Below are 14,888 nucleotides of genomic sequence, written 5' to 3' on the forward strand. Positions count from 1 at the left end.
TTTAGACCAAGATTTAAGCATGACACTGAGTTGTACCAGCTTATTATAAGTCATCGCATGTCCCAGTTCTGCCCATTCAAGGGCATTGAGTTGCCTGTTTTTTTGATGTTGCTCCTCACTACCTCTAACTGGAAATAATCTCCCCTGACTCTGATTTTCCATAGATTTTGTTTTTGCCTTATTTTTCTCATGCCTTATTTGGGAACTTGTGCTGATTTGTCTGTCCTTTCTGAGTTCTAGATAGAATCAGGCCTAGTAAATCTGTCGGCCTGAAACCTGAGCCCCACTTGAAACTAAAATCAGTTCTTAAGTGCATTTGTTTTGTTAAGATGATAGGGTGATGATGCCACATTGATGTCTTGATCAAGATACCTTTAGAGAACCAGAGCCGTAAGGTCAAGTCACCCAGTTTTTAGTCACTCCATTTTACCAGAAGTTAAAGACCAGAGTTAGTTGTTGGATCAGAGGTTCTCTCAGCTTCGTAGACTGAACACTGAAAACCAGGTTCCCATGGTTTTAGCTCTCAAAAAATATATTTGCCTTTTTAGTACTTACAGCTGTGAAGCTAAAAAAGCAAATTTGAATAATTTCTTTAAATTAGTGTATTTAAGACACTGGCTTTTTAAAAAATGATCTCATATTTCCTATTCTGTTTATACCTTCATATTTTACAACAGGTAGATTGTCTTAGGGTTCCTTAATTGTACTTCCAAACCTCTAGTGAGTAGCAGGCACTAATTGAATCATTGAGGGAAGAACTTTGAATGCATTTTATATGGTAATTATATACATATACAGTATACAGAAGTGGGAGTTATTTATGTAGTTAGCTTTGTTTGTTTGTGTGTTTTGAGAGAAGATTACCCCAGGGGTGCCTGGCTGGTGCCATCGGTACAGCGTGCAACTCTTGATGCCCCATGATGGATGTAGAGGTTACTAAAATAAAAATAAAATCTTTAGAAAGAAGATGATTACCTCAGAATGAATAAATGGCGGACCTTTCATTTATGTGAAGTAAATTATATTTCTTAAGACTGCCATGTGTCTTCTTGCTTGAATGTAATTCTTTGAAGTATTGTATAAGGTAGTAGTCCAAGAGATATAAAAACACTTTCACTAAACAAGTTGACATGAATGTGCATAGCATTCTTTTTTTTTTAAGCTTATTTATTTTGAGAGAGACAGAGACAGCAAGAGTAGAGGGAGGGGAAGAGAGAGAGAATCCCAAGGAGACTCCAGGGCAGCGCAGAGCCTAGTGCAGGGCTCAAACCCATAAAGCCGTGAGATCATGACCTGAGCGGAGACCAAGAGTTGGACGCTTAACTGAGTGAGCCATCCCACCGCCCCTGCATGGCATTATTTGTGGTAGCCAAAAACAAAAAACAAAAAACAAAAAACCCAACACAGAAACAACCCAACTGCATCTTCTGGTGACCAGATAAACAAGTTATAGTATGTTCAGACAATGGAATACTCAGCAATAAAGAGAAATGAGGTACTGATACATGCAATAACATAAATGAATCTCCAAAATATGCTCAGTGGAAGAAGTCAGATAGGAAGTTATACTATGTAACTGCACGTATGTGAAGTTATAGAACACCAAAACCAGTCAAGGAAGTAGTAAGATCAGTGATTGCCGGGGGCCAGGCTGGATCGACGGCCCGACTGCCCAAGAGCACAGGGAACTTTAGGAAGCAGGGAGGACGAAGCGTTCTGTGTCCTCCTTGTTGTGGTGGTTACACAGGTATATGTGTTCGTCATAACTTAAAGTGGCTGCATCTCATAATGTGTAAATTACTTCCCAGGAAAGTTTATTTAAGAAAAAAAAAATTATTTACAAGGTTAAAAGAAAAATGACAACTTAGAAAACTGATGTGAAGAGAAAAGAGCTCAAGATTACAATTGTTGAAATAGAGAACTGGGACCAGAAGTGATGAATTTGATCAAGGCAGGCCCAATTGCCGTGATAAACTCTGAGCTTTTTGCACCTGATGGGACAGACTAGGTAATCTGAGTTCAAAATAAGACTTTTTTATTTAGTATAAAAGTTGAAATTACAATGTAATCTCTTTTTTAAAATTACCTGTTCTATCCAAAGAGAAATACTATTAAAATTGTCTGAGAGAAAGCAAGCACAGCTGAATCTAATTGGTTGTTGATGAGCTATAGATCAAATTTTGGGAAGTTATGCAGTAGAAATAAACGTGTCCTGAGGCTCTGTTTCTGGCATTAAAGAAAAGTTCTGTGCATGCTTTACACAGATGGTTTTTGATATAGTCATTATGCAGGTGCATTCAGGTGTTAAATGATAACAACTACCCATATAAGCTTTAATTTGTCTACTCACTGATGATATAAATTTGTTCTTGTTTCTCCTGTAGTACAGATAATCACTAATTATGTCCTCTGGAGATTGCATAGCAGAGTTTAATAGTTGGTAGGATAGGTGAAATCACTCAATTTATACTGGAAGTCAGTGGGAAAATGAGGTTCAGTGGGTAGAATTTTACTTTATACAACATGTGTATGCTGCATATATTGATTATATGTTAGAAGTTTGGGATAGCAGTGGAGTGTTGGATCAATAAAGACCTCAGAGATTATATTGTCGTTTAGGCTCTGAAAAGTATATTACCATTCCACTATTACCCTTTTTACTTCTGTATTATCTATGGTGGGATTGTGAGAAGTTTAGTGGAAGAGATAGTTTTAAAAAATGCTAGTAACCATACTGTAACCTTGGCTTCTTTCTTTCTTTCTTTCCTTCTTTCTTTCTTTTTCTTTTCTTTCTCTTTCTTTCTTTCTTTCTTTCTTTCTTTCTTTCTTTCTTTCAAGAGAGAGGGCACAAGTGGGGCGCCTGGGTGGCTCAGTCGGTTGAGCGTCCGACTTCGGCTCAGGTCACGATCTCGCGGTCCGTGAGTTCGAGCCCCGCGTCGGGCTCTGGGCTGATGGCTCGGAGCCTGGAGCCTGCTTCCGATTCTGTGTCTCCCTCTCTCTCTGCCCCTCCCCCGTTCATGCTCTGTCTCTCTCTGTCTCAAAAATAAATAAATGTTAAAAAAAAAAAATTTAAAGAGAGAGGGCACAAGTGATTACGAGGCGGAGAGAGAGAGAGAGAGAGAGAGAGAGAGAGAGAGAGAGAGAGAGAGAGAGAAACTGGGCTCACCCGAACCAGGGCTCACATTTTACCCGAAGCGGGGCTGGAGCTCTCCTGATTGGGGCTTGACCTCACCCGATATGGGACTTGAACTCAAAAACAGTGAGATCATGACCTGAGCCGAAGTCAGACGCTTAAAGACTGAGCCACCCAGGCGCCCTGTAACTTTGGTTTTCAAGAGTAGAGTGTATTTCTTAGAAAATTGGGCAAAATTGGTGGTGATAACTTAATGTGGCACAGTAATTCCTCACTTTGCCACATTCCCTTTGGTCCAAACACAAATCACTGATGAATATGTCTACAAGACATTGCTGGGGGCATCTGAGTGACTCAGTCAGTTAAGCAATCTCAACTCACGTCATGATCTTGGAGTTCCTGGGATCGAGCCCCACATCAGGCTCTGTATTGACAGTATGGAGCCTGCTTGGGATTCTCTCTCTCCTTCTCTCTCTGCCCCTCCTTTGCTGACTTGCTCTCTCTCTCCCGAAATAAGTAAATAGACACTAAAAAAAAAAAAAAAAATTAAAGACATCAACATCACTCATCATCAGAGAAATGCAAATCAAAACCACAATGAGATATCACCTTACACCTGTCAGAATGGCTAAAATAAAAAACACAAGAAATAACAAGTGTTGGCAAGGATGTGGGGGAAGAAAGAACCCTCCTACACTGTTGGTGGGAATGTAAATTGGTATAGCCACCGTTGAAAGCAGTATGGAGGTTCCTTAAAAAGTTAAAAATCAAAATATCATATAATCCAATAATTCCACTATTGGGTACTTACCCAAAGAAAACAAAAACACTAATTTGAAAAGATATTTTTGCACCCCAGTTTATTACAACATTATTTACAATAGCCAAGGGGTGTCTGGGTGGCTCAGTCTGTTGGGCATCTGACTTCAGCTCAGGTCATGGTCTCACAGTCTGTGAGTTCGAGCCCCACATCGGGCTCAGTGCTGACAGCTCAGAGCTTGGAGCCTGCTTCGGGTTCTCTGTCTCCCTGTTTCTCTGCCCCTTCCCGACTCATGTTCTGTCTCTCTCTCTCTCTCTCTCTCTCAAAAATGAATAAACATTAAAAAAAAAACAATTACAATAGCCAAGATATGGAAACAACCCAAGTGTGTCCATCAATAAACAAGTGCATAAGGAAGATGTAATGTGTACACACACACACATATACACACACAGGAATATTACACAGCCATAAAAAAGGATGAGATCATGCCATTTGAAAAAAACATAGATGGACCTAGAGAGTATTCTACTAAGTGAAATAAGTCAGACTGAGAAAGACAAATACCATATGATTTCATGAATAAATGGAATCTAAAACAAAACCAAATGAATGAACAAGCAGAAAGCAGAATCAGACCCATAAATATAGGGAACAAACTGATGGTTGCCAGAGAGGAGGGGGTAGGGAGTCCGGTAAAATGAGTGAAGGACAATGGGAGATATACGCTTCCAGTTATGGAATAAATAAGTCATGGGAATAAAAGGCACAGCGTAAAGAATATAGTCATTGACAATGTAGTAGCAGTGTATGGTGATAGATGGCAACTACACTTAGGATGAATATAGCATGATGTATAAACTCGTCAGATCACTATGTTGTACACCTGAAACTTATGTAACATAGTGTGTCACCTATACTCAAATACAAAAAAAAAAAAGAATGAAAATAAAAATAAATAAAAAAATAAAAGACCTAGTGGAACTAAAACAGAATGGAGTAAGTGATGAAAAGCAGTATTTAAACAAAATTCCCAAATTAAAGACAGACAAGTGGGTTAAATAATAAATCTACATCTAGATACTTCTTAAGGAAACTGTAATGTCAAAAACAAAAAAATTTGCAGGCTACCAGACAAAATAGATTGCTTACAAAGGAACAGCAAATATACCTCTGAAACAGTAGAGGCCAGAAGATAATGGAGGTTATAGCATCTTTCAAAAGCTGAGGAGAAATAACTAAGAAAGTTATATGTAGTTAAAACCAACATTTAAGAGGGAAGTCAAAATAAAGACATTTACACATATAAAAAGACTAAGAAAGTTTATGTCTCAGAGGCTCACGCTTAAAGATCTATTAAAGGACCCAGAAGGAAGACATAATATATATGAAATAATGGTGAACACAGCAATGGGTAAAATATGTCAGTAAATTTATGAGCCATTGCCTGTAAAAAATAAAATGACAATGTGTTAAAAAGAAAAGTCAAAAAAGGAGAACTGTTGGGGCACCTGAGTGGCATAGTCAGTTGAGCAACTGACTCTTGATTTCAGCTCAGGTCATAATGTTATGAGTTCGTGAGATCAAGCCCTGCTTCAGCCTCAGCGCTGGCAGCATGGAGCCTGCTTGGGATTTTCTCTCCCTCTCTCTCTGCCCCTCCCATGCTTGTGCTCTCTTGCTCTGTCTCTATCTCAAAAATAAATAAATAAACATTAAAAAAAAAAAAGGAAAACTTTTTTTTGTTTTTTATTTTTTTATTTTTATTTTTTTCAATATATGAAGTTTATTGTCAAATTGGTTTCCATACAACACCCAGTGCTCATCCCAAAAGATGCTCTCTTCAATACCCATCACCCACCCTCCCCTCCCTCCCACCCCCCATCAACCCTCAGAAAGGAAAACTCTTGATGATAAGTTGAGGAGGAATTGATTTGTCAGTGTTCAAGGAGTAAAGTATATTTAAGTTCTGTGTGTAAGAAAAGGGTAGAGATTCTGCATACAATCTGTTTTTATTAGCAAATCTTATAGTGGCATATATATGTTAAAAGTAAACAGTAACTATTACAAACAGTATCTACTGCTAGTTAGAAATAGTATTTAAAACTTCCAGATAGGGGCATCTGGCTGGCTCAGTTGGTACAGTGTGGGACTCTTGATCTTGGGGTTGTAAGTTTGAGCCCCACATTGGGTGTAGAGATTACTTTAAAAAATATTTTTTAAAAACTTCCAAATAAACAGAACAAAAGGGAATTTATAAACATTTATCAGTTAAAGGAAATTAGGAAAGGTGGGTCAAAGAAAAGGTATGATAAGCTGAAAACATGTGAAGATAATCATAATAACAGCATTATAATAGCCCTTAATGTCTATGTGCTAGATACTGTTCTAAGTGAGTACTTTACATTTATTTATTCATTGTATGCTGACATCTCTGTTAGGTACTGTTAGTACCCACATTTTATAAATGAGGAAGTTAAGGTACAAAGAAATTGACCAAGGTATTAACAACTGATAAGAGACAGAGCCAGGATTTGAGCCCAGGCAGCCTGGCTCTAGAATTCAAAAAATGTCCAAATATATAATTAACCACAGGAAATAATAGCAGATTAAGCTAATTCATATAAAGATTAAAATGCAATAGAAAAAAAAAAACATACCCATATAATGCTTGGTAAAAGGCATACCTAAAGCAAAATCATACAGAAAGGTTAAAAAATTATAGAGATAGAAAAAAGATATTCCCCAATACTATTAACCAAAGGAAACTGGTGCTAAATTAAAAGGCCCACTACACTATTTTACAGAGAAATGGTGCACCAAGAAGTGTTAGAGGACTTTAATAATGTGGTCTTTAAGTATATAAATCAAAAGCCGACGAAATTCTAATGAATATTGACATGTCCACAATTATGGTGGGAGATTCTGAAATACTTTTATTTTAAAAACTGCTGATTCAAGCAAAGAAGGAATTAATAAAACTATTGAAAATATGAGCAAAATCAACAAGCTTGATTTATCATATATATATGTGAAAGTCTTTACCCAACAAATGGTGGATATACTTTCTTCTCGGCTATAAATGGGACATTTACAAAAGTTGGTCATGTACTATATCATAAGGACAATCTTAATAAATTTCACATCATTAATAAAAATCTTCCTCTGTGTGTGTGTGTGTGTGTGTGTGTGTGTGTGTGTGTGTGTGTGAGAGAGAGAGAGAGAGAGAGAGAGAGAGAGAGAGATTCTCTGTTAACAGGTTAAAGGGAGAAAATATACAAGTTTATTTCAATAGGTGGCATTGTTTGACCACAATGGAATTAAATTATAAATAAACAATTAAAGACCTCTTTAAGATGTATGGAAACTTTAAAATGCCCTCATTAATAACTAATGAGTTTAAAATGGAGGGTTGATGGGGGTTGGGGGAGAGGGGAAAGTGGGTGATGGGCATTGAGGAGGGCACCTGTTGGGATGAACACTGGGTGTTGTGTGGAAAAAAAATAAAAAATAAAAACCAAAAAAAAAAAAAGGAAATAATAGTGGTAATTATAAAATTTTTAGGGCTCAAAGATAATGTACTATACATATAAAAACTTGTAGGATGCAGTTAAAAGGATAGCAGTAAACCTGTAGCCTTAAAAACATTTAAATATTAAAAAATAGATTAAAAAAGCAAATTAAGGGGCACCTGGGTGGCTCAGTCGGTTAAGGGTCCAACTTCAGCTCAGGTCATGATTTCAGGGCTCGTGGGTTCAAGCCCTGTGTCAAGCTCTGTGCTGACAACTTACAGCCTGGTTCTGTGTCTCCCTCTCTCTCTGCTGCTCCCCTGCTCACATTCTGTCTCTCTTTCTCTCAGATGTAAATAAACATTAAAAAAAAATTAAAAAAACCAAATTAAGCATTTAATTGAAGAAAGTAAAAGAATAATGCTGTCAGCCTAAGCAAAGTGAAGGAAGAAAGCCAAGAGAAAAAAAAAATAATGAAATAGAAAACAGTATCAAAGATCAACAAATCCAAATGCTCGTTCTTAAAAAAAAATAAAAACTAGCAAATTAAACTAAACATCTAACAAGACTGATCAAGAAAAAAAGAAAAAGGACGCTTGGATGGCTCAGTCTGTTAAGCGTCTGACTTTGGCTCAGGTTGTGATCTCACAGTTCATGGGTTCAAGTCCCATTGTTGGGCTCTGTGCTGACAACTCAGAGCCTCAAGCCTGCTTCAGATTCTGTGTCTCTCTCTCTGTGTCTCTCCCCTGCTCACGCTTTGTCTCTCTCTCTCAAAAATAAACATTTAAAATTTTTTGAAAAAGAGTAAAATTAAATATTGACTACTGCAACCCAAGAGCTTTAGAGTTTATGCTCTTAACTATGTTACACTGACTTCCAAAGGAAAATGTTAGGGACGTTAAATCATTAAATTTGATAGTAAGGTGTAATACAAAAATGATAAAATTTTCTGGGCAAAAATAAATGTCAAAACTCAAGAAGATCTAGGAAACTTATACTCATGAAAGAAACTGAATTAATAATCAGAAATTCTTCTTTCCAGGGTGCCCAGGTGGCTCAGTTGGTTAGGCGTCCAGCTTTGTCTCAGGTCATGATCTCACGGTTCATGGGTTCGAGCCCCGCATCAGGCTCTGTGCTGACAGCTCAGAGCCTGGAGCCTGCTTCAGATTCTGTGTCTTCTCTCTCTACCCCTCCCCTGCTCACGTTCTGTCTCTCTTCTCTCTCAAAAATAAATAAACATTTAAAAAAAAAAAAAGAAAAATTCTCCTTTCCCCCTCTTGTCCCAACTGAGAGGCCAAGAAAGTTTACAGGAAAGTTTTCCATGCCTTCACAAAGTAGATTATTCCCTATATTATATCACCTATTTCAGAAAATTTAAAAAGGAAAAATATGAAAAATATGCTTTAAGCAACTCATTGTCTGAGATTGATAGCGAAACTGGACTTGGACAATGCCAACAAAATTTTTAAAGGGAAATTACAATATTGTCAAACAGATGAAAATATCTTAAATGAAATACAACAAATAAAATTTTATAGTATCTATATATTTGTGTAATTCACAACAATAAAGGATTAAAAGATTAAAAGAGAAAAACCTTTGATGATTGTTTCAATAGATGACATTAAAAACTTTTGATAAATTTCATAATTAACCAGAAGAGAGGGGAAAGATCTTTTAGCAAGTTTGAAATAAAAGGGATCTGGAATTTCCTTAACCAGATAAAGGGAATATACCAAAAACCTAGAGTGAGCAATCATATTTGCTGGTAAACTTTTTAGAAGCTTTTCTATTAAAATCAGAAACAAACAAAAACTGTGTGCTATCCTTGCTTCCATTAAGCCAAATGCTAGAGGGCTTAGGCATTGTAATAACACAAGAAAAAGAAATTAAGAATTAAAGAAGAGACCAAACTGACAATGAGAGTAAACCATTTGTGGTGTTTTACAGGAAATTCTTGTTTAAGACCATGGCTCTGCTGTTTTAACTTCAGAGTCTAATGCAAATTATGTTTAAAAAGGTCAGATTCAGTTACAATTGATGGTGTCTCTGTCTCACTTAGCCTAGCTACCTAGTAATAATAAAAGCAATGTTTTTCACTTAGCAATAATGTCTATAGGTTGTACAATTAAACTGGTGAGATTACTTTATCCCACCACCAGTAAGTGGTTTTACAGATTGTTAAGGATGTCTGTGAGGAGAAAAAAATGGAACCGGTCTACTCCAACTAACTCTCTCTCTCTCTTTTTTTTTTTTTTTTTTTTTAACTCCCAACTAACTCTTAATTCTAATTACTATTTTATGCAAAGATAAAATGAATGTGGTATGAAATAGAAATGTGAATGGAAGGATTTTTGTTTATGTGAAAAGATCCCTTGAACTTACTAGGTTCGAATTGAAATCTGTTCCCATTTTAGATCCTGTCTCAGAGCTTTCAAGTACAAACTGCTTAGCCAAACAGAATCTTAGCTTTCAAAGCTAAGGTAAGGTCGCAGACCCATGGTGTGGTCCAGTCGTAGTGTTTACTGGTAACCTGGACAGAGCACATGGCATGTGCTGTTCTCTGTCACCCACCCCCCCTCTTCCTCTCCACAATCCCATTTCACAATCTGTTTTCACATTTTATGGTTTGTTTATCTTTCCTCTTCTCCTAGGAAGCTGGAATTTTCTTTTTGCTGATCAAATTGAAAATTATTTAAGTGAAAAGAAAACCACAAAGATTTAGGGGTATTTCCATTCAGGAACAAAAATGACCGTTTCGGTTAAATTGTCTTTGAATTACTTTTAACATTGCATATGTAGTTTTAATGTTTTGGTTTTGTTCATTCGAACGTTTCATTGTTTAAAATATTGCTGTTGTAAAATTTGTGGTATTCTCATCCACCCTGTATATCCCAGACCTGTGATTTTTCTTATGTTCACTTCTTTGATAGACTGTAGAGGCTAATATTTACGAGAGGGATTTCCTGGACTAGGTTACAAAATAGACCGTAATTTCTGCCTCATTTCAACTTCAGTGTGTCAACTTGATAGGAGGGGACAGGTGGACATTCTGGTGACCAGAATCTGATAGGGGAGGGTGGAGGCCAGTGATGGATGGCTGTGCCTGATGACAAAATAAGCATTTCCATGAATATGAGTGTGCAGAATAAAATTGGGACCAGCAGATGGTAGAGCTATGCTGTATCTTATTTCTTCCTCAGCTCTGAGATTTTCTGTGGCCGTTTTTTCACAGAAGCCAGCTGGGATTGTCTATTAACTGCCAGCACCCATTGGTTTGGGTAGAAGGAACTTGTTGCTTTCTTTAGAATTTGTTCAGCCTCTCCTTTTCATGTATGGCTTTATGTTCATCTGGTGGTAAAACATGATATTTAACCGCAGAATACGTGAGAACTGACCTTTCCTTGGAGAACATCCCAGCTAGATCCCATTTCTACAAAATGATTATGCTTTGACATCTGGCTTTTTTCCTGTTCCTTTTTTCTTTAATCCTCTGATATTTTAAATTTCTGTGATCTCTGCGATTGCCACTTCAGATCTCATTACTGAAAGTTCTTTTCATGTTGTGAAGAGAAGAAACATTCCTCAGAAAACATCAACACAGAATATAGGGCTGTAATATAAACTTAAACCTAATGAACCTGCTCATTTTAGCTTTCCTTTGTAATATATTGAATTTAATTTACTGATCCAGAGTTCATTTAAGAAATGTGTTTTGGTTTGATTTCTCAAACTTACCTGCTAGTTAAAATAGTTCTGCTATAGACAGAGTAAGATTCATTATAACTAACATTGCCTGGGCTGGTGTCGAGACGTTCTTTAGCATTTGAGATGAAAGAAAGGTAGAAACTACAGATAGGTTTAAGGGACAGAAGCCTGGGAATGCATCTTGGAGTCATGCTTGCTGTATATCCTCGGGAAATCCAGGCTCTAAGAGAAAAGAAGATTCACCTCACACGTGTTGCTTATTTTAGTGTTGTGTCGTCGGCTTCTTTCAGTAGTAGTTTGAATTGGATGGGGATTTAATGATGTGTGAACTATTAAAAATAAGAAAGTAAGTTTGTGGCTGAGAACAGAGATTTTAAAAAAAAAGGAGGGGGGCAAGTGGTAAAATAAAAGCAGGGCAGGAAGAATGGGTCTGTATAGCTGTCGTTAAGAGAGATATTGTTGAGGTGCAGACAGCCAAGCATTAAACCTCGATTCCTGCGTTTGAGGAGGGGGCTGGTGCGTGAAGCTTTACTCAGAAAGCTGTCTTAAGTGTGGCTTGATTCAGGTTGTCTGGCTGACTAGAAAGGTTTTGTTTCCATTCTCACTTCTGTACGTGCCTCCCCTCCATGTATGAAGAATTGCAAGTATTGGGGTGCCTGGTGGCTCAGTCGGTTAAGTGTCCAACTCTTGATTTCAGCTCAGGTCATGATCGCACAGTTTGTGGGATCAGGCCCCTTCTCAGGCTCTGCTCTGACAGCACAGAGCCTACTTGGGATTCTCTCTCTCCCTCTCTCTGCCCCTCCCCACTGATATACACTCTTTCTCTCAAATAAATAAATAAACTTTAAGAAAAAATGAAGAAGTGCAAGTATTAGAAATGTTGTAAAAAAAAAAAAGGAATAGTTAACTAGAATTTAAATAAAACTTTGAGTAAACAAAGAATATCTATATATTCATGGATTTATTTACCTGAGATGTTTAAGGAATGGCCACAGCTAAATCCAAGTCCTTCCCTGGGGTTTTCTGAGCTCTATCATTTTTCCTCCACTTTTTGGCAGCTTTTTGCTTTGACTTCATTCTCAGACAGGCTCTTTCTGCTAATAGATAACAAAGATGCTCAGCTTCCATCTCACCAGCTTAGAAACCTCAGCAAAAAAGAATGCCTCTTTCCTCCAGTAGTCCCAACGGAAATCCCAGAGTTAACTTTTATTTGCCTAATTTGTGTATATTCCCATCCCTGATCCAGTCACTATAATGTACTGGTTACGCCTGGGTCTTTGTACCTCAGGGGCCTGGGGGTTGGGTTAGCCCCTCCTAAACCATAGAGAATAAGGAGAGGCAAATGGAGGTGCTGTCAACATTAGAAGAGGAATGGGAGGGGCGCCTAGGTGGCTCAGTCGGTTAAGCATCTGACTCAATATCAGCTCAGGTCATGATTTCATGAGTCGATTCGTGAGTTCCAGCCCCTCGTCTGACTCTGTGCTGACAATATAAAGCCTGCTTGGGTTCTCTCTCTCTGCCCTTCCCCTGCCCACACACAGGTGCTCTCTCTCCCTCTCTCTCTCTCTAAATAAATAAACTTAAAAAAAAATAGAAGAGGAAGGGGATGCTGGACAGTCAGAAACAACAAAATACCCACCATGTCTGTCTGTCCCCAAAGCTATTGAGTGGGAGAGGCCTTTCCTTCAGCCCAAAGTGCAGTAGCAACTGGGTTCCTGAGATAAACTTTTACTCTTGAGCCTAACCCCTCTCCACATTGCCTCTGTTTTGCCGCAGGTACCTATTTCCCAAGTTTACACTGTGCTGGACTGAGTTTGTAGACATGAAGATTCATGTGCCCTGTGAAACCATTGACTACATTGAAGCCAACTATGGTAAGACCTGGAAGATTCCCGTGAAGACATGGGACTGGAAGCGCTCTCCCCCCAATGTACGGCCCAATGGAGTCTGGCCTATTTCTGAGTGGGATGAGGTTATCCAGTTATACTGAGACAGTAACTTGAAATGGTAGAATTCCTCGTCTGAAACAAAGGTGGATAACTGTTTAAGAAGATACATCTCTATGTGTCAAACGTAAGTAGGAGCCAAAGATATATGTCAGGTTTGAAGACGCAGAGAGTCTTAACCTCTGAGCCATCTGATTTAATCCTCTCATTCTACATTTGTTAAGGAGCCCCCATGTGCCAGGTGCAGTGCTAGGTTACAGTGGAGGAGCAGAGGTGAGTGAGGCACGTGCCTGTCTCTCTTTCCCTTCCCTTTGGTAAGCACCTCAATTTTCCTTGGAGGGAAACACCCTCACCCTTTGAAGAGCTCACACAGAATACGATGTTCTTTCAAGATTTTAGATAATGCCTGGAATGGAACACAGGTTTATCGGGCAAAGCTAAGGAGGGATATACTCGTAGAAAAGAATAGCCCGTTGCTGTTATCAGCAGTGAAGCTTGTATGTTAGTTAGTGCTGCTTTTAAGGTTGTAGAGTCTGAGTTAATATTTAAGTGATCACACTTTAGATGGCCTCAAGAAAAGATGCTAGCAGATTCATTTTACAAGCAACCTGATATGGAGTTCATCTAGAGCACAGGGCATCATTCTACAAGAGAACAAGAGCTTCTTTTTAACTTTGTCAAAGATATGCAAATTTCCATACATTTTCTATTTTTATGTTTGAAATGAAAAGAAAGCTTATGCTTGTGTGAAGCTTAAATTTCCAGCCATTGTGAGAATATTTTCACTGACCTCTATAGCACTTGTTAACAAATCATTCAAGTGAGATCATGCTACCAGACAGGATTTTGAAAGGGTTGTCATTTCATGAAACTTACTTTCCTTATTTCTTTCCCAACCATCTGTTAGGTGGAAATATGAGCTATTCATGGACTTTAATATTTTCTGAACTTATAATCCTTGTACTCCCAATTTTAATGTTAACACTAAAATATTAATGGAAATACCTCTAATTTTTCTAATTGTACTCTTCATTGTACTCATTGATCAGTTACAGTTCCATATCTTTCATTCATGGCCTATAAACAAATTTAAATGATATGTAAACCTACCTGTTCCCTTTCCTCTTCCAGTACTCTCTCACATCTCCAAAAGGAAGATAAATGGCAAACCTGAGAAATGCTTTCTCCCCTGTCCCACCCCCACATCATAGTGTCTGTAAAGTCTGTATCCATTCTAATTCTATCTCAGTGTTCTATCTGTTGCTTATTGATGGGACAAGAGCGCAGACTTCCCTGCTTTATCAAGTACCACCCATTCTGAGACCCTTCAGTTTCCTTTTGTGCCCTCAGGATATGTTTCTGAGTGGGCTAGGATGACTCAGTCTCCCTCATCTCTTCATGGGTCACTTTAATTACATATTCCAAGTGAGAGGTAAAGGTATACGTAGTCACAATAAGCACTGCTCGCTTTTTCTTTGTCCAGGAAGGAGGCTGAGTCTTACATTTTGTCTAGGCTGCTTAGGACAACTTTCTGGGCAAGATCACAGATTTTCCTCTAAAACCAGAGAATAATAGGAGTGTCAGAAATGGAAACCAGAGGTCTGAGGGAATGGGCTTGACTGAGTTTTCCTGAAACAAAGTTGGGACAAGTGACCAGCAACCACCCTACTCTATACTTTCAAAACATCAAAACCTTTTTTAAATAAATGGTAACCACTGACCTTCCTCTCTTGGGATGAGATTTCCATGCATCATCATTGGATCTTTTCATAACTAACATCATTAGGTTTTCAGGGACACGTATAGATTACCAGTAAACTTGTCCCCAGATGACA

General features: G+C 38.0%; 1 protein-coding gene across 4 annotated transcripts in view; it reads left to right on the plus strand.

Annotated features, from left to right (window-relative positions):
- Positions 1-14,888, plus strand: part of FKTN (fukutin) — a 97,567-nt gene that overhangs the window by 56,204 nt on the left and 26,475 nt on the right. For all 4 annotated transcript variants that reach the window (XM_019454284.2, XM_019454286.2, XM_019454285.2 and 1 more), the window contains exon 10: positions 12,884-12,981. In XM_019454284.2, the coding sequence (XP_019309829.2) occupies positions 12,884-12,981 (98 nt within the window). The remainder of the gene's footprint in view (positions 1-12,883; positions 12,982-14,888) is intronic.

The sequence above is a fragment of the Panthera pardus genome, unplaced genomic scaffold (genome assembly GCF_024362965.1).
Source record: "Panthera pardus isolate Hobbes unplaced genomic scaffold, ASM2436296v1 HiC_scaffold_20, whole genome shotgun sequence".
Classification (NCBI taxonomy): domain Eukaryota; kingdom Metazoa; phylum Chordata; class Mammalia; order Carnivora; family Felidae; genus Panthera; species Panthera pardus.